Source organism: Amblyomma maculatum, chromosome 4 (assembly GCF_055883805.1).
Source record: "Amblyomma maculatum isolate TAMU_Amacu chromosome 4, ASM5588380v1, whole genome shotgun sequence".
NCBI classification, from domain to species: domain Eukaryota; kingdom Metazoa; phylum Arthropoda; class Arachnida; order Ixodida; family Ixodidae; genus Amblyomma; species Amblyomma maculatum.
Window position 1 is genome coordinate 45,335,177 of NC_139347.1, and position 24,406 is coordinate 45,359,582.

The following is a 24,406-nucleotide window of genomic DNA, read 5'->3' on the forward strand; positions in this document are numbered from 1 at the left end:
GCTTGTTTGTTTGTTCCTTTTTGTGGAGGCCGCAGTGATCAGCGGTAGCATGCAGCAGAGGACTCTTGCCTCTTGCTAACTTCCCGGTTATCCCGGTTTATCCCCAGAAAGAAATTCAGCCAATCGGAGTGCTCGCTTTTGGGGCGACACTCCTGAATGTCCTGAATCCCTGGCAGCGGCGCATCGACGGCAGTAGTGCTCGGCCTGTCTCTGTGCTCTTCCTGCTTTACTGCGAAGCGCTAGACCGTTCGTTTCACAAGTTTTTGCAAGCTAGCGGTGTGATATGTTCTTCCTTGATTTGCACGGAACGTTATGAACGGAAGTTTACAGCATGGTCAAAAGATATTGAAAGAAATTGGTAGCTCGACGAATGCAACCAAAGAAGGTCAGTCTTTTCATCGTCGATATTTTATTTCATATGTGCTTGATTGAGCTGCGCCGTTCACGGGTCTCGTTTGTCGCTTTTAGATATCAATTTGTACGCTGAGCACCTAGGAATCATTCTGCCCGATGAGCAAGATCTGCTTTGGATTGCTCAGGCCGGTCTTGAGGTGTCGTTGCCGCCACCGTGGTGTCCCGTGTAAGTTATGTCTTATGCATTCGTTAATTGCAAACCTTTACCTTAACTGTCTTTATGAGGTAATGCATCATCGCATGGAAACCGGTAACCTGGCCAAAATTAGCGATGTGTTGAGTGTTGTACCCGTTGGTGATGAAATTACATTACGGCGGTACCTCTTCATTTTTGAAAATTTGCAATCTTTATTCAAGCTCAAAACTTTCTGGACCAATTAACAGCTAGTATGCATGTATTCTCGCACCACTTTTTATTCACAGCCCTGAAGTAGATTAAGTCCTGCTTCTTACACATATATATACTCACTTATGCAGGCAGACAGACGTTTTCATTCTTAATGTTTGGGCTATTTTTGTAATGTGAAATTTGTGTGCTGCAGGGAAGATCCTCAAGGAAGGATTTACTATTACAATTCGGTTACGAAAGAGACCAAATGGGAGCATCCCCTGGATTCTTACTACAAAGCTATGGTCAAGAAGGAGAGACTCAAGGCAAACACACGTGCCACTGCTACAGAGTCAAACTTAGAAGACAGTGGGACTTCACTGGTAAGCACTTTATAGCAGCAAATGAAGCAACAAATTGTGGTGGCACTCAAGCCCAAATGGTGCTTATGTTGGGGAAGATGATGTTGCCCTTTGTGTGTCATAGAAATAATTCAAGGTGCTCTGTGCAATTAAGCAGACATTGCTTTTCACCATTTCCATCTGAGACGTGCGAAAAAACCTTTTTTTTTTTTTCAGATGTCATCTCTAGACGACATCCCACCGCTATCATCATTTGCCAAGGCTTCAGTACGTAGCCATGAGTTACTGTATAATTACATCATGTGGTCCTGGTTTGTATGTACTAAGCTGTGCTTTCTCATTCCAGAATGTTGAGCAAAGTGTTGTTCCTTTTTCACATCCCAAGAAAATACGAAAAAATTTTCTCTCAAAATCGTGTCCAACCAACCTTCACATGCTGTCTGTACATGCGGGACCTTTAATTAAGGTAAGAAAATATATATGTCAGAGTTGGGTGATTATTATACTTTCTTGCGATTACCCAGTTTCTGGTTACAAAAACCCATTTCGGTTAGGACTCCATTATCCTGAACAAATTTGCACAGATCATGCATTGCCTATGGCAGTTCACGAAAACATGGTGAACCACACTCTCGTCGCAGCATTTTTGTGTGGCATTTCAGCAAGAAAGTGCCCAGCAAACTTTAGCTTCGTTATTGGTGAAATTGCAGCACCATTTATGCTCAACTGCACCATTGCATCAAATTGTTTCTATGCCTAGGCAAATGAGGATCTTCTTTATGCTACGTTTGAGATGTCTTCATTTTACTCTTAAACCTTAATTAGGCCTACTTCAATCTAATAAAAGCCTAGAGCATAATGCTTAGTTAAACATAGCAAGCTAAACTCGCCGCTAGTGAGCTTTGAATGCAGGCTGAGACAAAGAGATCAGCTTCGATGGCCACTGTGTTAAAACACTACACAATTTCGGTAGCTGGCTTTTTCACTTGCTAAGGTGCCAGTCATGCTGCGCTTTGGATGTCATCTTCATCATCTTCTCTGATAAAGTTGCATTAAACACTTAATTAGGCCTCCTTCATCTTAATTATTGCATAAAGCACCCATTAAATATTTAACTCATGGCAAAACATGTCAAAGCTAAGCTAAAATGAAGCAAAACTTTGCTAAACAAGTGCTAAATACTGCATCAATGTGTATATTTATTCTTAGCCAAGCTAAATCTCTGCTTAATTCTTTTCTTTTTTTTTCACAACATTGCTCCAGTGCTGTACCAAAATGCCATGCCAGAAGGTGCAATGGGGCATAGAAGTGATTTATTAGTTTGTGTGACTGATGTGTCACAAAGAGAGTGATTGATCAAATCCAATCAACAATTTGCTTTTGCATACTGCTTTTGCTTGCTATCACTGGTTATTGCATGCACATTTCACACATTTATCTTAGTTATGCTACCATCGTTAGCCAAAATGAACATAGCACGTGCTTAAGGGAAAAAAAGGCAGGTGGGTAGGGAATAATGAGGGACTCTTTTGAGCACATCCCAAAGGGACATAGTAGCTACACCATACTAGTGGCTGAGTGGTTAGGGTAGTACGTGACTACTGAGCCAGGAGACTTGTAATCCCGGCTGCATTATTCTCCTTTTGATGGAGATGATACACAAGGTGCCCATGTACTGTGTGGTGTCAGTGAATGTCAAAGAACCCTGGACAGCCGAGATTATTCAGAGCCTTTCACTGTGGTGCTTCTTCTAGCCTGAATTGCTTTGGGACTTTAAATCCCATAAACCAAATCATAGTGTGATAGCTACCATGGTCAATCTGCTATTTTTCCTACCACACTTGACTCTGCTAGAGAATTTGTTTAGCATGTGGGGTGTCACCTCCTGCTTCCTATTGTCGCTGCTTTTTGCTGCTCCATTCTTCTGCAGCCCAGAGCTAGGTTGTGCCTTTCTCATGTTATGCTTCTGCTGTTCAGCCTTTGCGGTCTACACTTGAATTTCGCCATCTGCTGATGCTGTGTCATTTTTATGCAATCTTGTACCTGTGATGGAAAACGAGTAACTGATAATGATTACATTTACTTCTGAAATACGTCTCAGTAGTCAATTACATCCCATGAAAAGTAACTGAACAATTGCAGAGAAGTGATCGATAAATTTTACTCTTTTTTTTTTTTTCATCTATTTTTTTTTTGTTAGTATAGCGCAAATATATACAAAGAGAATGAGCTCATGGTATTTTGCTTGATCTACAGTTTGTTGCAGTACTTATATTGGTAATTCAGCTTGTAGTTAGTTTCATGTTTCCTTGTGAACATATCTACAGCGACACAGAAGACTACATATGTGCTCGGTGAAAATGCGTTGCTTTAACATGAAGACCTTATGCACCACCTTCATTACTTAATTTGCTGTGCTTCGCCATTCGTGTTTTAGGGAACAGAGACCAAGCAAACTCTGCACTACATTTCATTGTGTAATCATGGTGAAACGCGACACATGGAGCACAAGGCTAGTTAAATGCAGGCTGTTGAAGGTTGTATACTGAACTTCGTGCACACACCTTCCATCTCCACAGCTCGACCATTGTAGTTCTAATGCGAAGAAATTCCAGGTTACACCATGTTTGCCACCGAGTCAGGCTATGAAAGTTATATTTGGCACAAATAACTTGTTATTGGCTACCGAAAAAAAAAAAAAAGATAATTATTGAAACAAGAATGTAATGCCTTAAGACTTATAATCACTGCACTACGGTATTGAAGGAAACAGTAATTCATTACAAGCAATTAGTTACTTTAAATGCATTATTTACAAGTCTGCTTTTACAATACTACTGCCAGGTGCTATCTGCACATTCAGTGTTGGTGGCTGGCGAAAGCAGTTTAGGATAAGGCTTCACAGTAAAGTGGTGCATGTGTAGTTATCTGACGAGAACTGGTCAAGCCATACTAGGAATCCATCCTCGCTATTTCCACTGTACCTTGTTTTCGGCCACTGTCTCCTGTATTTTGAGTTCTTTCCGAGTGTCATGTGCTTCCCACTCGATTATAGCTATTGCCTCAGACTTTTTTTCAACGAGGTCTCTGGTGCGGCCATCATGGCAGTGACAGCATTTCCCACTCCCATTACCTACCATTCTACCAAAGCACTGACCAAGTATTCAGACACTGCACCATGACCAGGCATGAGGCGTTTGAGCCTCATTGCATTTTTATTTGCTCCCTCGCACCTTTCTTGTTACCATAGTTACAGCCAGCCTCTTTTTTATTTTTTGCACGTTTGTCAGAAGCGGCATCTGAAGTCATTCGGCTATTTATATGCCTGCTGTAATCTGCAAAGTGAGGATAGTAAATGCAGAATGCATGTCCAGAAATTCACAAAGGTGCTTAATAGAACATGTGAAGGTGAAAGACCTGAAGTAACCGCTGTCATGTACCAGCTGAAGTGTTCTTTTCCATCATATTTTTATTCTCGTATCAGCTATCAGTGTTTCTCGTCTTCCATCTTTAAAGATTTCACTTTGCAGGTACTTTGATTCCTATGTTAATATTCAAGATGCATCGTTATATTGAAGGGTATGCACTGGTACTTCAACCTTATTTCCCATCATTAGTCACTTGCCACAAAGTGACTTTTTGCCCTGTTCAAATCTGTTTTTTTTTTTTTTTTGCTTTCACCCACTTTTTCATTGAGTATCTGTGATTCTGTGTTTGGGCTGTGTAGACGACCTTGAACGGCTTGTTATGTTCTAAATTAGCTGCTTGTAATCAACATCGGCTGTCATTTGAAACTGCACGCGTTACAAAAACATTGAATCCTTTCTGGGGTTGTGCACACTAGGCAGGTAAAAATGGCAGTCTCACAGTGGCTATTGTTAAAAATTGTCTGCGGGCAGTTGGGCTAATTACAGATGCATCGAATACTGGCAACTTGCATTTTCATAACAGCGTACAGACACAGATTCAGAGTCTCACACTGCCACTCTGCAAAATCAAGACGCACATCCTGACGTAAGGGAGCTGCTGGCACAGAAGCAGGCACTGGAGTTTGAGTTGGAGCGACTGAAACGGGAGGTGCACAAATACCAGCGAATCAGAGACCAGCTGAAGGCATCTGCAAAGCAGGAATTGATCCAATTGGGAGCCACTTCACTCGCATGCAGGACACGAAATCACAAGCACACTGCTATCGCCAATGAAAAGCAAGGCCAGCACTTGCAAGAAAAAGGACCTGCAGTGCTAGGGTGAGCACATTGTTTTGCAAAATCTCATTGCTTGCCAGCTAGCAAGGCCAAGGGGTGAGAAAAAAACATAGAGGGTGCTTGAGCGGAGTATAGGCACTTCATTTTTGGGTTCGGGTTTTATCCTTTGTAATGATGTGTAAAGTATTACTGTACATCGATCATCACTGCATATTGATCATCACATGATATCGGCCTACGACTGCTGAATAATTTGTAATCGTATTTATTTTCCCACCTCACTCTGTTTCGGTTTCAACAGCGGAACGATGGCTGTGACATCAAAGTCAAGTCTAGGTCACATGATGGGTGGAAAAAAAGCCGCATAATTGTTTCTGTGTCGTTTGAGTTCTCTACAATACTAATCCTGCCTGCATCAAGAACAGGAATCACAATAAATGAAGAGTCAGCAATTATATTGCTGTTCTTTAATGCCATGCGTGACCTGGATTTCATTGTGATGTCACTGACATATCACTGCTGCTGAAACCGAAACTCACGAGAAAAGAAAATTAAATTAAAATTTTTTTAGCGGTTGGAGGTGGAAACTGCAAGGTGGTTCATATACAGGAATGTTATACACATCAATAAGGAGAAAAATGCCACCAAAATTTGGTGTCTATACTCCTTTAAGCATTAATAAGATTTGATATGATAGCGTTGCTATATGGACCTTGTTCATTGTTGCTAATATGGTCCTAATTAGTTGCTTATTACTATTCCTTACTAGTAGTGCCAATTAGTAGTCAATGGTAGTACTGGAAGGGCTGTCCAGTAGTGCTAATTAACAGCGAAAAATTTTACTTTGTTGCTGTGCGTAATATGTAACTGCTGTCTACGGTGTGCGGCAGTTGCATAAGGCCTACAATATTGCTTTAACGGCTGCTTCTCTGTGGTGTAGAGGTAATGCACCCAGCTTCATGTGAACATGCTTTTCTTTCTTTGGAAGCACTTTGTAATGCTGTTTGACTAAAGTTACGACGTCTGTGGTTTCACAAAGCCAGCGACCGATCAGTGTGCGGTCATGTCACCTGCCAACTTGGCCTTGAAATCCCTGTTGTTTGAGGTGCTGGTTACATCACAAGGTCACGAGACCTGCCTAAGCACCAATTTTTCAGCGAGTATGTATTATTACGAGACCATGTGACCTCTCTCGGCCAATCAAGGGCTTTCATGACAGGCGTAGGAAGCCAGCGAATTTTTCATGAAGTGTGTGGAAGACACCCCGCCAACCAATCAGCACTTGCCCTTGTCACCTGCCACCACCTAGAGCACCTGCCAACTTGGCTATGAAATTCCCCTATTTGTAGAGAGGATGATCTCACAAGGCCACATGACTTGGGCGAGTACATATTGGTTGTGGTGTGTGTGATACGAAATCATGTGACCTCTCTCAGCCAATCGGGGATTTTTATGACACTCAAGACACCGCCAACTGGAATTTGCTAATAATGTAGACTCTAATATACTACCACACTAACATTAACTACGCACTGTTTAGTTGACATAATGTCTGGTTAAAAACAAGGTTGGCAGCCATGTTTGTTAATGGCTACTGTTCACTAGTAGTGCTACTGCACCAGTGCTTTGCGCTTAATTGCTTTGGATCGGAAGCATCGCACGATACATGTGACAGAGCCCATGTGCAGGGATGCACCTGGAATGAAGGCCAAAGATGAGAGTGGCAAACAGGCAAAGCCGGCCACAGCTGCGTCCAGTCCATCTGGCCGCACCTCTCTGGGCCACAAGGACCTTCTCCGACTCAGTCAGCGCCTTGCTCACCTGCGTCATCGACATCTCCAACTTTCCCTCCATGCCGCTCAGCAAGTCGCCGAAGATGCTCTTGCTAGGTGATACAATCAAATCCTCGATTTGTGCTAGCATGAGACCGGGGGTTAGTTTACTTTCTGTTTGTGAGAGGGGCTAGTAACCCTTTGTTTAATGTTGTAGTACTCTTCTATGGATAATATGGGTGCAGATTTCGCTGGTCTAGGCACCAGCTCTTGCCTTCAAATTCCCAAGACTTTTGCTTGCAATAGTTTATCATTGCTTTAATAAAACATGGTGAAATTCTAAGGTCAAGTGAATTTCAAAGAAAGTATATATGAGACAGAGTGGTTAATTCTGCAAAAGCATTTAGATTTACCAAAGCCACTAGTATGACTTTCATTGTAAGATAAGCGATTACTTGAGCATAAGGAAAGACCCATATCTTTTCCCTTCATGTTGTCATGACCGAAGCATTTGCAAACTGTGAACTCAGATTATTCTTGCCATGCTTAACGTAAAGAATTTTTTAGCACTTAGTGACTGGGAGTGAAAATCCGTTCAGGCCTAATACCTGGTTTCTCGCTATTGCGGTTTGTTTCTGTCTTTTTTGTAATGCAGCTACATAGTGCCCCACACTCCTGGCTCTGAATTTACCAGCAAGGACCTGATTGTGTCGTCCATAAAGGTGAGCTTTCATTCAGCACCTTGTTACCATCGCTTACCACACTTTTGTTTCCAGCAGCTCGTGCCACCCTCTTCCTCCACTGACCTCGTTCCTCATCGACCAGGAAGGGCTCTGACTGACGTGCCCCATTCACAGATGGAAGCCACTCACGGCAATTCATCACAATGTAAGCATGTGTTGATATCATACTCATCACTTTACGGCACAACCTCAGCCTAGTAGTACTTTGGGTCCCGAAACATTCAAACAGTACTTCAGAGGCTACAGCACCTAGTTTCATGGCAACACTGAAGTGCAGGTTAACTCTACTCTTTAACTGTTTACACATTTGTACCTTAAAAGCTATGAGAAATACCTCGGTGTGGTCTGTGCAAGTGGGTTGGTTGTACAGAAGGGCAGACATGATCTATGTTATAGAAATTAATGATTGGATTATCAACTAAAATTACCTAATGAACTTTTTATTTTTGATTTCAAGCAGCGATATTGCATTTCAAGACTACAGGAGGCCGACATCAAAAGTTAGTCCTTAAATTTTCATAATTGGCAATGTTGCTCATTAAACATAAAATGGCTGCACTGTGCATGATATCGTCGCCATAATCGTGTTAAGTTCTTCTATATCATCGTTTGCAGATGGCTTTTGTGCATTTACACACAACTACATGAAATGTTTGCCTGCGATGCATAAAAAATGCAAGTGACACCATTTTTAAATGTGTGATGTGTGAAAGCAACTCAACGAGTTTTCAGATGCATCTTTTTGACATTCAGTATTTCGAGCCACATTGACAATTAAGAGAAATCTAAAAAGAAGGCCCGCTTTCGCTGTTGACGGCCTTTAATTTTGCAATATAATATTGCTGTATAAATTCAGAAATAAAAGGTTTATTAGTTAATTAATCGTCTAATTATCAAGCATTATAATTTGTGTCAACAATATTTTGCAGTATGATATTGCTGTTTCAATTCAGAGATAAAATATTTATTAGTTAGTTTCAATCATCTAATTATGAAGCGTTATAATTTACATTGTCTGCCTCGCTGCAAACCCATCTGCACGAGCTCCGTCAAGGTACCGTTCATACTTTTTAAATCAAAATCAGTAAACAGTAAGAATAAGCACTTGATTTACTGTTGAGCCCGTTGGTTGAAATTTCAATGTTTTGTGATTATTGTGTGTCAAATTCTGTAGGAGCTTCATATGAATTACTATAATTTGCAATGTGAAAGTTAATCTTTTAATAGCACAGTTTATACAGTGGTGCAACTTATGTACAGCAAAAAATTACATCTGATACACTAGGGTGATTTATATTTCTTTTTTTTTTTTTAAAGCTGCTCTTCTCAGAGGGGCGCTAATTGTAGATTGGAAAATGCAGTGTACACGAATATGGTCCTATGCTCTTTCTTTCGCTATTCATTAACGATGATAATGAGGTATCGGTTGAGATCTGTTGATGAGAATGCCTTGCTGCATGTTCTCTCTCCCCTTTTGCCTGTGAAGACTGGAAACCTCACACGTCTCAGCTGCAAGATGCAAGGCCTTCTCAGCAGTGGTCTCGAGCAGAGTGGACTGCCAAGCTTTCACAGCTACGTTGGAACCTCAGGGAATGTGAACTGCAACAGCTGCTCATCAAGTAACCGCTGTTACACTCTACGAAGCAGTCAGGTGACCCCCCCCCCATCATCGACTAATTCTAGACTGGAGGGCATGGCTCAATAGAGAACTCTCAAGTGTAGGTGTTGAATTATCGCAAGAGCTATGAGACACAGTTGATATGTGAAGTCATATATGTATGTGCACAGCCATGAATAGACTGTGACCTTTCATTATGTTCGCACTCACAGAAATGTGACTTGTGCATTTGATGTTTGTAGTGTAATTTATTTCCTCAATCACGATTAGATATTTGTGAGAGTATTGTCAGTTGGAATGCAAATGGAGTAGAAGGGAGAAGTCTTTTATCTTCATTTGATGGGAGCTCAAAAAACTTCTCAGGATCTCTACTTGAAACGGGGTGCTCATACACATGTAAATACTAGTGGGAAAAATGTTCAGGAGCAACAAAGACATACAAATGACCTCATACCCTTATCAGAGCAAGTGGCTGGAATTTCCTTCAGAATGTTCTGCACCACATTGCTGCAACAGACTTGACAAGCCTAGCCTGTTCATGTCTATACATGCTAGCGAGGCAGACTAGACTTCCTCTGTTTTTGAAGTGCAAAAATGCTTTAGTTAACTAAGCTGCAATGTCAGGTGTAGTGCAAATGGAGTAATAACACAGCAGAGATAAGCGAGCATGCTCTTTTAAACCATTCCAAACATAAGTACCTTTCATCAAAAATACACAACTTACAGTGTTTAGGAGCAAAACTGTTGGACTGTATATTTTTAACACAGGCCATACCACAAAAATGTCAATGGTATTAGAATTTGTTCACTAAATTCCTCTGTAAAGTATGTGCTTATGCTACTGTCTCCTTATTTCCCTCACAGCTCTAATTACTACGCCTTGGTTCCTAGGCAGCAACTAGTCCATGTGCAGGATATCAACACACATTTGATCCGTGTCTAATAACTATTTCACATTCCTTTCGATGCACATTATTAAACGAGCAGCAGGAAAAGTAAGTGACCCTGCTTTCAAAAGAAAATCTCATTAACGTGGACCTAAATGATTGAACGTTGTGCATCGATGGCCGTAGAATAATTGAGCTGAGCACACTGCATGCCACCCCGTGCTTGTATGATCTACAGAAACAGTGATGTCCAGAAGTCCAGTTGTTTAACCTACGTACAATATGTTGTGTGGCACAGCTTCAAGAGTTAAAAATACGCATTTGGTTCTCATAGACATAGATGTCAGGCAGGAATTATGATAGAGACAGAAATTTTACAAATCTTTAGAAGTTTCACATATACAGTTGAAGCCAAATATGAAAACTGGTCAGAATTGTAGTCTTTTAAGATGTACTCTGTGTACTTAAGCTTTTAGACTTTTTCTTGCTGTGAGTGCATGCAGGCAGTGAAGTACTACTTGTATATACAATGTGCACTCTTCAGCTGAAAATGTGACTACCATCATGGGATGTTTCAAGTAAAAAATTAATTTGTTGGAATGGTTAAATACATTCTGTTAATCTCACTTTGCTAATTCAGAGTGAAAGTGCATACTGTCACAGTTAACATTGTGAATACATATTTATATATGTGGAGGTATTTGTATTTGCGGCCAAGAGCAGCAGCGACACAGGGTTGCTTGTCCTTTTATTAACCCAAAATGGAAAATCTAATTCCACAAACCAGAAACGTAGCAAAGCACTTCTTTCGCAGTCTCTGCAGATTTGATCTCACAATGTCAAAATGATGTCCACAATTTGAATGTATTATTCAAAATAAGCATCATAATCAAAGAGGCAAATTTTTTTTTTAAGCTTGGTTATATGTGCTAGCTCCAAGTGAAAAGCATAATTTGTGCTCATCTAGCATGCTTGGTATATATACTGCGTACATCAGGCAACTTGTCCGCATTAGAAAGCTGCTGCTAGACGAAATTATGCGTAGCGTACTTTCAGCAGTTTCTCGAGAGTTTTTATTTACCACAGTCGCGCAGCTTGAGTGGGCTCCTAGCACAGGTGACATGAGTGAGATGATAAGACGATTGGCCTTTTTATAAGACGCATCCTTCCATCTGAGGTTGTGATTCCACCAGGTTCAGCGTACAAAGCAAGAAATACTCTTATAAGGCCTTTGTATTTCCAGTGCAAAGTGTAGCAAAAAGCATGTGATAAAATATGCTTAAAAAATTTTGGTGCTGGTATATCAGTGTTCTCTCTGCTAAAGGCCCCACTTTTGGCCTTCCACTTGTGCTCACGTGGCTACATATGTTTTTTCAGTGCTGGCAAAGTGCTGTGTTTCAGCAGCAGAAAGTATTTCCATGCTATAATCGAGATGTTGCATTAGATCTTCTGTAGAAAAAGATGTATGGCAAGTGACCTTAGTCATCTGAACAAAGCTGTAATTGTCCACCAAATGGCAGCTTGTCTTTCTAGGCCTTGTACAGAAATTTCCTTTCTTCTTGCCCTAGCAGTAGTACCTGCTATGGCAATGTTCTTGCTCTAAATGGAAGGCATAGTGAGGCTTTAAACACAATATACTGCTTGCTACTTCAGAGAATGGCTGCCTTTATGCTTTGTTCATTGTTATAAAGCTTCTGCCATGAGCCATGCATTTGAGCAATGTCAGAACAGTTTCAGTGAAAAAAGAAAATAGTCTTGCTGTGAATCCACAGTACTTCTTTAGCAAAGATGGCGTCCAACTGCAAATTTTCCAGTTGCCTTTAGGTTTGCAGCCATAAGTCGAAGACCAGTATTTGCGGACAGAAGTTTTTCTGGTGGAGCCAATGAATTTCAGACGCATAACAGCAAAGAATAATGAAGTGATGCAAGTTTAACACATGGCTAAGCAAGATGTGCGATCAAGAGTTTAGTTGCCACATGGGACGGTTATGGTTTGCATTGAACAGAAAGTGATGGTAAGCTACCGCTGTCATTTTTCTTTCGCTCTTGGCAGGGTCAGTAACTTTCGGAGTAGTCTTTCTGGCCCCTTTTATTCTATGATAGACTGCAACTGCGGTCAACTGTGCAGTCGACTATGCGGTGAGCACAATGCTTATCACTCGGCAGTGCTCACAGAGTGCCTGCAGACTCGAATGCATTATGCGTGCAGAAACAGTGCCTACGCGACGGCATTTGGATGTACTACATAATTAATAATACAATCCATCTTTTCTACAAGGCATGCCGTTCTCTGGAAGGTGGACGAAAATTTGTCCCAGGAAGCTTGTCGAGAGTAAATGCACATCAACAACACAAGTGCAATTCGCTTTCACAAGGCACCAAGTGCGCATGTGAAACCTTGCATGAAAAATCTTGCACGAAATCTGCATGCGCACTGGAAGCTGATGGCGTGCTTTCTACCACTGGAGCTTAGCAGAGGGCAGATATGGAGAGATCATGTGAAGCATTACAGATTGTTGGCGGTTAACTAAAACTGCAGACAGATTATCAGTGGCTGGTCAGAATGGATGCACAGTGGAAGCCACACAATCTTGTTTCCGATCATAGGTTTAATCGTCTTCAGCATAATGCACATTATCTCAGGCTGCCATAATCACTTCCAACAGGAAAACAATTCCGTTGCTGGCCAGCTATTGAAGCAGCAGAGGAAGGATAAAAAGCCAGTAAAAACTGTCTGCAGGAAAACAGGGCATTTGCTTATCTCATGGCAGCTTCTTAAGATGCATTATACACCGAGCACACCGATAAATGGCTGCAAGGGTCCGGACAGTAGCAGCTACTACTGCTGTGGCCACTAGCAGTGATTAGGAGAATTCTCATTAAATATACATATAGTGGGAACTGCTGAGCACTGAGTGTGCAGCGAGCAGTCTCTTGCTTTCCACTCTGCACAGTGCTGCAGAGAAACCTTGCCCAATGTGAAGAAACAGTGACATTATCTAAGCAACAAATGAGCTGAACTAGGACAAGCATCATTGCTATCAATTTTTCTTGCTAGCAGCAGCCCTTAGTTCTATAATCAAAATGGCGAGATTTCTAGAGTCATTTTTTGAGGAAGTATCCTGCTTACGGCAGTCGTGAAAAATGTGAAGACCTACTGTGACTTGGTCAATCTCTTTGAAGAATAGTATATAGCTTACTTGCTCAATCGATTGAATCTCTAACGTCAGTACCTCAAGAAAGTGTTAGCACAGTAATGGAATTTCAGATTTCTTGCATACTCAGATCTTCAGTTACATTTTTAGATTTACTGTACCCACTTTGTGCAAGGCATATAAAAGGTTTGCATTTAACTTGTTGCTGCAGATGGTTCAATTATTTGCACTTAAGTCAAGGTAGCTCAGGAAGTGCCTTGAAATATGAATGTTGGTATACAAGCCGTGTGGTTGTAATGCTGCTGAATTTCATTTTGCCAAATGCTATGCTGGTTAGTTTACACAGTGTTGAAGCTGTTCCATTGAAGGAAATGTGCTGACTGCAACAATTTTACCACTGTATTCCTTAACGTTAGCACCACCCACCCGAAATCATTTTTTCAGATGCATATATTAGCGTTGGGAACTTACTGTAGCATCTTATACATGTGGCAACATTAAATGTTAATGCCCTCAGCAGGCACCTTACTGCATTAGGCTACCTTGTCCAGAGTTTTATGTGTGTCCACTCAATAGTGAATACTGACGTACTTTCTGTGTGCATTAGCCCAGTGTAGGACTTGATAATCATCTGTATCAGCTGCTTGCTCAGTTCTGTGTGTGCATTAGAACCAAGGAGAAATCTGATTCTTTTGTTTTCCCTCACTGCCATGTGATAGATATTGTCTTGATGTTGGAAGTCTGGTGCTAGTCATTTAAAAGTTTGTTGCCATAATAAACAATATAAAATGGTTGGCATTTAGCAGTTTTATTGGATCTCCCAAAAAATCACACTTCACATTCTCATATGACTTATGCAGAAAGCCTGCAATACAGCATGCTGAAAGGTTTGTTAACTGAAGCCCTCAACAACTCATGCTTTCTGTTCTTTCTTGATCTTCTTGTCAGCCAGCTTGAGGGACACCCAAGTATTCAACTGTGACGCACGAAGCTTGGCCCAAATCACATGGTCACTCATTGCCAAAATCTGTGCAGCGGCTAAGGCTGCTGCTTCAGGGAATAAGACAGTTGTGCAGCCCAAGCCTGGGAGAAAAAAACATTCCCAGGTTAGTCTTGCCCCAACTGAAGCGCATAACCTCTGGAATGCTGGTGACAAAACAAACGAATTCTATAGAGGAAAAGAATCTACAGCAGCATCACAGGGGGCAGTTGGTCTAAACAGCAGAGAAGGCTAAGATGCAACATTGATTTAGGTATAATTAAGCATATTTTTTAGCGTTTACAAATTAGCTTTTCGAGGGGCGGTAATTTCCTCAGCACAGTTGTGTTACACAAGGCAGATGTCAGTTAATGGGCGAGGCATGGCAGAATATAATCCTTGAATTTCAAGTAATACAACTTACATACTTCACAATTACAGATCTGAGTCACTGGTCCAAAGCAAAAGCTGTGACACTTCTCAGCACTCGTCACCCGTGGGACTTTCCTTGAATATACTAGCCACAATTCATGTCACGTGCTCAGCTTCTCAAGGGCAAAATGCTTAGAAAGATGCCATCTACTCCACAAGCACAGCCCAATTTCAAATAGCAGCAGTTTCTTGCTTAAACGCATGGTATCTCATATGCAGTAGTCACTACTGTGCATATTGCTACAGCGAATTCACCTGAATATTCTTTGAGGAGTCAATACCAAAGCGTTACACCTATCAAGGAACAAGGCTTATGCATACTTTTATCATGTTGAACTGCCCTTGACTGGTATGCTGCAGTTCACAATGAGCACAAGTCGTTACATCTGTAATTTCCTCAGGCGGTAATTTCCTCAGCACAGTTATGTTACACAAGGCAGATGTCAGTTAATGGGCCAGGCATGGCAGAATATAATCCCTGAATTTCAAGCAATAATACAACTTACATACTTCACAATTACAGATCTGAGTCACTGGTTCAAAGCAAAAGCTGTGACACTTCTCAGTACTCGTCACCCGTGGGACTTTCCTTGAATATGCTAGCCACAATTCATGTCACATGCTCAGTTTCTCAAGGGCAAAATGCTTAGAAAGATGCCATCTACTCCACAAGCACAGCCCAATTTCAAACAGCAGCAGTTTCTTGCTTAAACGCATGGTATCTCATATGCAGTAGTCACTATTGTGCATATTGCTACAGCGAATTCACCTGAATATTCTTTGAGGAGTCAATACCAAAGCGTTATGCCTATAAAGGAACAAGGATTATGCATACTTTTATCATGTTGTACTGCCCTTGACTGGTATGCTGCAGTTCACAATGTGCACAAGTCGTTACATCTGTTGCAGACAAACCACAGCAGAAAGAGGGGGGGAGTGCATCTACATGAGGCCAATGTGATATTTTTTCAATAAAAAAAAACCTTTCTCTGCACATGAGATCGCTCTCCACATTAAGAGTCTCCTTCCCTGGCTGTATGTCACCTACAGCAGCACTGCCAATTCATGGGGCCGTAATTTAGTACCTTAAACTCTTGGTTCCTGTTTGACGAAAACTATGCTGACTCTCGACTTACCTGATGGCAGCCTCAGCGAGGACCAAATGTCGTGGGCTCCCCACTCTCCCGAAACAGGTGGACAGTTGATTACAGGGAACACAGAGTTTCCAGACGTCACTGGGCCCAAGCCATTGCTTCTGCCGGCAACACTAACAAACACTGTTGGAATCCCTTCGCCTGAAATTCAGAGCAGAGACAACAAAATGTGAGCAGGTTTTGCACATTATGATGCCTTAAATGTACTAGTATGTGCAATCGCAATGTTGGGTAGGGTAGACATGTCAGTAACCTTTGGCACATCAGTATTCTTCAAACACAAAGTTCTGAAGTATCAGTTTTGTTGTCTGTCACAGTTCATTTTGAATTGCCGTTTAAGATGATGAGAGTGATACATATCAGAATTTCTAGGAATACATGCAAAAGTGCTGCTCTGTCCATTTCTCGAAGTAGCATATGAGGCATCAGAAAAGTACCAGGCACGTAGATATTTGGTTTTAAAGCCAAAATGTTGCTGCCGAACTGATTGGAATCTTTTATTCCTCACAAATCCTCATTCCATCTTTATCCTATATGGTTCAAAACACCTAGAGATGCCGTAGTGTAGGGTGGCAGAAATTTTGACTGCCTGGGATTCTTTTACATGTACTGACATTGCACAGCACACCAATGCCTTTCCAGGTACTCCGGCACAATAGTCGGGCATGTTAACCACTGCGCCACCATGACAGGGCCAAACTTGTTATTAATATGGTTATAACATAACTCAAGCTTTAAACTGGCTTTGTCCACGAAATAAAAAACTGCACAATTCAATTTTCTGCACGCTGCATCTTAAGCAGATCTGAGACCTTGTACTACCTATCAGTAATGAATGGCATGAACAGAACAGTAAAGGCACAAAAAAAAAAAGAAGTACTAGTGGAGTTCATTGGAACAATTGTTTTATGGCAACTGCTGTATTGCAGCAAGTTTTAGCTAAGGGAGCACCACATGAGAAAACTGATTGCTTCCGTACTTGGACTACCTTTAACAGACCAGTTTTTTTGGGACTGTTTTGGTTTAGTTTATCAGGTTTAACACCTCAAAAAGACTTAGGCTATGAGGGACATTGTAGTAGAGGGCTCCAGAAATTTTAACCACCTGGGCTTCTTTAATGTGCACCGACATTGCACGGTGCATGTTGTCCTTTGTCTGCAATGAAAAGTGGCTGCCGCAGAATGGATACGTTCTTGCATCTTTCAATTCAGCAATCAAGCGCCCCAACCACTAAGCCACCACGGCAGGGCTTTCTGGAACTCTTCTGAAATAACGGATCAATTTATTACTGCAGTGCAAAACATTAAGAATAAACAAAGCTGCAGGGCTCACTTTACAAGATAATGCGAGCCTTGAACCCTTTGTTACCACACTTGCCATCAGCTGGAAAAAAGTCTAATTCTTCTTTTCCGGTCAGTATGAGCAAAACCTTTTTGTTCAAACAGAAGCAATGACATGCCTTCGTATTCAGCAATCAGATCCAGAGCCTGGTCAGTGTTCTTGTGTGCCGACGCTACTCTCAGCTCACAGGGGACACCCAGCTTCTCGCAGGCTTTCTTGATCTTTTCACAGTGCTCCTTATCAGAGGGTGAACCCATCACAACAGCTACTTGTGCCTTGGGCTTGGGGCTCAGTTTCTGCAAGAATGCGCAAAGAATTTGGTTGAATTCAATGCTTCAAACATCCTCCCACTGACAGTGGCAGTCACACTCTACACAGCACAAGCTCTGCTGAGGCAGCGCTTTATTCAGTGTAAAGCTAAGCTGGTAGCACCATACGTATAGAGACTTCATTAAGAATGCTAACTAGCAAGACAGTACTAGCACTAAGCAAAAAAAGCTAAATGTAGTCATTCCTGCAATACAGCGGCTTTAGGTCCAGTCTATTGCAAGCACGCCTGGTTTAGAAAAGCATGATATAGTACTACTTGGATGTTGAAAAAAAAATTAGAAAGGAAAATTTGCAGGGTATTTATGCTTGCACGCAGACGCAGAGAGCTGCAGCCTGCAGCCCAAGAAACTGGCTGTCGTGAGCAAGCTGCTGCGAGTGAACAAGCACACTGCACCAGTCGGTTTTAAACACTTCTTAGAAAACACATTCTCACTACAATATCACATGCTTTACAAGTCACAGTACACTTAATATGTAATGCATGTATGTTCATCGCAGCATGGTTATCAGGCAGCTTCATATTTGCAGGGCAGAAGAACCAGCATACAAGGTTTACACATACCATTTCGCATAAAACATCTGCACTTAAGACATGTAGTGTCAGTAAAAGTTAAACCCAGGGGAAGATCTATTTCCAGTTACCTCAATCTGTTCTGCCACCCAGGCAAAGTTCCTCTTGACAGTCTCAAGAGCCTCGGCAGTGACTTCTGTAAGGTTCCGGTAAACCTGCTTGTCAACCATCAACCTCTTATCACCGGAAGGCCACAGGCGCCACGAGTCACTGTCGATGATGTCAGCCAGCAGAATTTCCCCTGGAAATAGGAAGAACTTGGCAACTCCACATGCCAACTTCATGTTTATATTGGCAAACTAACTAAACGACTGCTAGCTCGGCACCTGAATGCTGCCTAATAGTGTGTTCAATTTCTCATAACTGAGACTGGAGTATGTATTAGGCCTTCAGTCGCACGTACATAATAACTGTCATAATGTACTACGAGCACATCAAAAGCCATGGACTAAAACAGAGAGGGGGAAGGTCTTCCTTCCAACATCTGGACACGATGCTGCTTAAGCCACACAGATAGTTGGGCAAGTTGGTTCAGGCCATAGCATAGCACAAAGAGGACATGAAGATGAACAGGAATGACGAGAGCCAGAGCAGCTTGTCCACATTGTTCCTGTCCGGCTTCGTGTTCCTGTTGCACCATTTTTCATCCTGAGCATGTTATCCACTATGTGGCCACTAAATTGTGTTGCATCATTACCAACTGCAATATATGGTGGAAAGGAATAGTCACCGTAAAATATTATGTGCATATTCAATGTGAAGGTGGAACTACAAGCAGTGTAAATCATGCAGAAGTACATAAATTGATGTTAAAAGAATGGAAGTAAACATCACGCTTGCCTACTTGTATGAAATGCAAGTTAGCATGTGCTACGATATAACATATGATGGTGGCCACTGCTACGCAGATAGGTAAAGAAGTTATCCCCCCTAATGCTTGCACGCAAACAGGGCTTCACAAATTTATGGCTCGTGAAACAGAGGCTAGCAGCACACGTATAAACTGTAGATAGGCAGAATGAATTATGCCCACCTGTCTGAAGATCCACTCCATATTCCACCTTCATGTCAATCAGGCTGCAGTTGAGAGATGCCCAGGCTCTTTCCAAGATCTCGAACACTGTGCGAGTCGTGCGCAGCATGATCTGTACTTCCTCGGCGCCAATGGTGGTTCCACCACACTGGAGCTTGGCCGCAATCAGCTGCTCTGTGGACCACTGGGGGTCGTGGTTGGCATCATCCTGTGATCAGAAAGCATCAGAAGCACGTCCTAAGAGAGAGAGACACACTAAATAATGACATCCACTGGCAAACAAAACAGCTTCTTTAGTTCAGCTCGAGGGCTTTCACCTGTATACTGAACTGCCCGTCTGTGACGCCACACCTATGCCATGCAAAATACAAATGTACAGAAATTTTGCATGCCTGAATTGTGATCCGCACTGACTGGATTTTTCTGCTTTCACAATAGTCCAAGTAGTTCCTAAGCAGCTTCTGTACATAGCTACATGTCTCGAAAGAGCAAGCAACAAAAGTTCTGGCTTGGCATCCCAATCAGGCAAAATAAACAGTAGCACCATGGCATATAGGGTCAAGTAAGCCAACCTTGAAGAAAGTCTCCAGCTTGGGTGGGCTGAAGCGGTAGCCTTCATTCACTCCTGGGTTCCTTTTGAGGAAGGAGCCAGTTGCAATACGCCGAGTCACCCACTCGATTGGGACCATGGCACAATTCCGGGCCACAAATGACTTGTCATCCTGCTTGCGGACAAAGTGGGTCTTGATCCCTGCAACGTGCAAGCATAAGGGGTTAAGTGAATACGGAGCACAATATTTCGTTTGTGGACGGCAGCCACTATATTTAATTTGCTGTGGCTACAGGGCTAATGAAATTGCTTGGCACTTCTACAGTGTTGACTGAGTCAAAGCTTTTGGCAGGGTTCAAGCAGTCAGGCACATGTGTGTTGGTCTTTTTGGGTTCAGTTGTTTCAGTACTATCCTTACGCCATTCTATTGATCTGCTGCATTTCAATATCCTACCGCTACAGCCAGCACTAACCACTTTTTTCACGGGTTGTTGCCCAGAATGCACGATACTGCATATGTGCAACACTGCGCCAGTCTGTATGGGGAATGTAATCCAATCTGACAGTGCAGCATTTTCTCCATGGTGGCAACGCATACACTTATTGCTGACAGAATTGAACTAGTTAGTACAGACTTCACAATTCGCTGCCTTATGTTGACAACTATAATGTTCTTGAAATCATTGCCGGCACTAGCTTTCCTGTCACCACTGCTTATATGCTGATTCAGTAACTGACGCAGAGGCACCACAAAAGCTGGTGCGTAGGAAATTGCTGAATCAGTAACTGATGCAGGGGCACCAAATTTTTCGTTATCTGACGGGTGTGTAAAACATTGGCAAACATGAATAACCATGTGGAACGGAATTTGCCTGCATTCAGTAGATAATTTGCAGTTTATTCTCCAATCTACTTATTTCAGTTGCAGCAGGTGAATGTTGGCAATCACATCACAGGAGGTATACAAAGGCTTGGACACTTATTCTGTGTTCAAGGGTATGATGTGAGTTAATTCATGCACAGACTTCTTTGCTCACAATGACCATTCACCACAGCATAGCACCAACACTTCGCAGGATCTGTACTGAGAAATCAAACCAAGGAGACGCGCACCTTATACTACTCATGTGCCATCTGCTGGGGCAGCACCATGCATCAAATTGTGAGGATTTTCTGGTGACCATCATATTATTCTGATGCCACTATGACATCAAGCAGTGAACAGAGTATGAAGCAGCAAATCTGAAGAATTTTAATGTGAAAGCATTACTAGCCCTATAAGATGAAATTTCATTGGCAACCATTAATGTTGTCGAGCTGGCCCCTAAAAAATGGTGGGGGTTTAAGCATGGCTTGAACTTAGTTATACAAGCAAAAACTCTGTTGTGTGTTTGAATTAGGGGGCGCTCATGCTTTGCCTAAAGAGTAAATGCAATAGCACCTTTAATCACGTTTCATTCCGCGATTTTTAATATATTTTTTTTGTTTCAGTTTTTTGGGAAACGAAGACGCAGTATATTGGTCTCACTTTTCAATGGACACCTACACCTTGTTAGGTCAAGGTCGCACCGCGTTTTCATTCCGCGATATTTTTGAAATATTGTTTTCGTAGGTTTTGTGGGAGGAAAGTGTCGTATATCTCAGTTTTCGCGGGAACCAACACTTTGTCACATGATTGAGCGCAACCGCGAAGCGAGCGAGCGCCGCCGACCCCGCACCTGCAGCAGGGAGGCGCGGCAGGTCACGTGATATGACACCACTTGACCGTCAAATGTTCGGTGCCAGATGGCCTTCAGGTTTGGCATAAAAGTTCCGAAACGCATCACGTCACCCTCGGGAACAGCGACAGCGACAGCGCACCTAGGCAAAATGAGGCATGCGGTCGAGCGGCGGCGCACGCATTGCATCAAGGCCAATTAAGCGCGCCACAGAAAAATCATATGGCGCCGCGTCAGCGAAAAACTAGGGAGTGTCTCCGCCAAGGCAATGGGACGCCTTTGGCGCGTCTTTCGAATGTATAAGGATACATAAAATAACGTCACTGGGCATGATATTGTCGCGAAAATCACGTTCACTGCATGCTTCTACAAAATAAAATAGGCAAAGAGACGCCATTTTAAACATTTGTGTTGCGGGCGCTCATACGAGCTATAATAATGCGTATCTTGCCGGGTTGGCAATTGACTTTTTCACCATGATACCTATATGTAATCAGTTGACGGGAAAAAGAGAAAAAGAAACGAAGGCCATTTTTAATCACTATAGCATCTGAACTATATACATTTCGTATGTAGATCGAGAATGTTTGCGGGAAGATAATAGGCGACTCAATATCTACCAGTGTCATCGCCTCTCTTACCCTCAGTGGACAGCCCTTTCCAGAGTGCCTTACCTCCCGAAGGGGAAAGGGAGCACCGAGAGAAGCGCGATATAAATGCAGGCATATATTCATGACATGGGTGGATGATCATAGGCAAGTTTCCAAGACTTACTGACCATATCATAACGAAATATAGTCAAAACTCGATTTAAAGAATTCCGATTTAACGAAGATGTCCTGATTCCCCTTGCTCGAAATAACGAAACCAATTTCGTGATCTCTCCCGGTTCAACAAACCTTTTTTCTTTAAAAAAAAAAAAATAAAAAGAAACGGCGTTAATTTTGCGTTTTGTAAATAATGACCAAAATTTATTAATTGCGGGCCAACGGCAACATCGCAGAACGCCTTCGTCTGGCTTTTACCAAACCGCGCCGTGAAAAATAAGATTTATATCAAATCACCAGATGGCGGGTGAAGCGGTAGATGCGGCAGTTACAGGCTGGCAATGAAACTAAAAATGCAGTCATGGATGGAAGGTAATAATATACTGGGCGAACTGCAGAATTGGTTCAGAAGTGGTAGATGCCTAGATATAGCATTTTCGTAATATTCAATGCATAGAAAAGGGCAGAGCGGAAAACAGACCGCTGTATTTAGCCTTTCTGGACATAAGCGGTGCATACGGCAGCGTAAATAGAAAACTCTGTGGAACATACTCGAATCTGAAGGCATCGGTAAAGAAGTAATTGAATTACTGAAGGAAATATACAGAGATAATGTTTTGGTTTGCGGGATTTAACGCCCCAAATCGACTCGGGCTATGAGAGACGACGTAGTAGAGGGCTCTAGAGGGCTCCGGAAATTTTGACCACCTGGGGTTCTTTAAACGTGCACTGACATCGCACAGCACACGGGCATCTAGCTTTTCGCCTCCATCGAAAACCGGCCGCCGCCGCCGGGATTCGATCCCGCATCCTTGGTGGCACAGTAGTCGAGCGCACTGCACCACCACGGCGAGACTAGACAGAGATAATAAAGTTGAGAGGGGTTAGAAGTACGTCTACAGTCGAGGTATGCAAATGACTAAGACAAGGATGTCCGCTATCACCGCTGTTGTTCATGATTTATATGAAGAATAAAATAGCCTGCAAGAAAACAACCTTGGTTTTAATCTCTCTTATAAGCTAGGTGGAACGAACGTAAAACAAACGCTTCCTAGATTAAAGTACGCGGACGACATTATTCTATCAATAGCCAGTAAGATTTACAAGCACTGGTTAATTTATATGGATACGAGGGGAGATGCAGTCGGCTTTACCTTCAGTGCAATTAAGTAGGGTCTGATGGTATTAAACGATTTCTGGTAAAACTGATAAAACTGATAAAACTGATAAAACTGATAAAACTGATAAAACTGATAAAACTGATAAAACTGATAAAACTGATAAAACTGATAAAACTGATAAAAAGTTTACAAGGGAGTGAGATACCACTGTCAGAATATGAATATCTGTTTTGTGCTTTGTTTTGTGGGTTTAACGTCCCAAAGCGACTCGGGCTATGAGAGACGCCGTAGTAAGAAGCTCCGGAAATTTCGACATGTAACCTGGGGTTCTTTACCATGCACTGACATCGCACAGCCCACGGGCGCCTTGCTTTTCGCCTCCATCGAAAAGCGGCCGCCGCGGCCGGGATTCGATCCCGCGTCCTTGGGGGCAGTAGTCGAGCGCTCACCACTGCGCCTCCACGGAGCGGGGAGCAAATATAAATATCTCGGGGTATGGATAAATGAAGGGCAGGTACATATGGGAAATTGTGGACAGGCCACAAGGGCGAAGGGGTGCCGCGATACTGAAGCACAAGGCATTATGGGGGTACAACAGATATGAAGTACTTAAAGGTGTTTGGAAAGGAATAATGGTACCAAGTCGGGGTTATAAATAAACAAGAGCGCTGTGGGAAGGTTAGCACTTGGAGCCCACAGCAAAACTAGAAACGAAGCAGTACAGGGAGACAGGGGCTGAGCGTTTTTCGCGGCACGAGAGGCTCAGAGCGAAATATTGAACGAAGAACGCCTCAGGAAAATGGACGACAATAGGTGCACGGGCACATAAATTGTATTTAAATAATTATACCAAAAGGGCAATGATTCACAGCGGCGGAAGGACCAGAAAACTAACCAGTACATATATGTAGGAAGGCAAGACGGAG

At 42.4% G+C, this 24,406-nt stretch overlaps 2 protein-coding genes across 3 annotated transcripts in view; one reads left to right on the plus strand and one right to left on the minus strand.

Moving 5' to 3' along the window:
* The first annotated feature begins 37 nt into the window (after positions 1–37).
* Cep164 (centrosomal protein 164) lies at positions 38–14,282 on the plus strand. 2 transcript variants are annotated; one of them, XM_084601298.1, is made up of 10 exons: positions 38–385; positions 469–580; positions 957–1,125; positions 1,321–1,371; positions 1,451–1,570; positions 5,056–5,351; positions 6,998–7,198; positions 7,737–7,803; positions 7,858–7,969; positions 9,311–14,282. In XM_084601298.1, the coding sequence occupies exons 1-10, from the start codon at positions 313–315 to the stop codon at positions 9,445–9,447; spliced, it is 1,338 nt and encodes a 445-aa protein (XP_084457424.1). In that variant the 5' UTR covers positions 38–312; the 3' UTR covers positions 9,448–14,282. The 2 variants fall into 2 exon arrangements, with proteins under 2 accessions (XP_084457424.1, XP_084457425.1); XM_084601299.1 differs by having other exon boundaries at positions 7,861–7,969.
* Paics (PAICS bifunctional enzyme) overlaps positions 14,274–24,406 on the minus strand; it is a 31,462-nt gene continuing 21,329 nt past the window's right edge. The window contains exons 3-8 of the mRNA XM_084601300.1: positions 19,897–20,075; positions 19,325–19,532; positions 18,363–18,532; positions 17,509–17,686; positions 16,032–16,190; positions 14,274–14,567 (exon numbers count right to left, since the gene is read on the minus strand). Coding sequence (XP_084457426.1) covers positions 14,398–14,567; positions 16,032–16,190; positions 17,509–17,686; positions 18,363–18,532; positions 19,325–19,532; positions 19,897–20,075 — 1,064 coding nt within the window. The 3' untranslated portion in view covers positions 14,274–14,397. The remainder of the gene's footprint in view (positions 14,568–16,031; positions 16,191–17,508; positions 17,687–18,362; positions 18,533–19,324; positions 19,533–19,896; positions 20,076–24,406) is intronic.

Coding starts and splice junctions, on each gene's coding strand:
- Cep164 (XM_084601298.1), top strand. CDS start 313: ATGAACGGAAGTTTACAGCATGGTCAAAAGATATTGAAAGAAATTGGT. Junction 386..468: donor GACGAATGCAACCAAAGAAG/GTCAGTCTTTTC, acceptor TGTCGCTTTTAG/ATATCAATTTGTACGCTGAG. Junction 581..956: donor CCGCCACCGTGGTGTCCCGT/GTAAGTTATGTC, acceptor TGTGTGCTGCAG/GGAAGATCCTCAAGGAAGGA.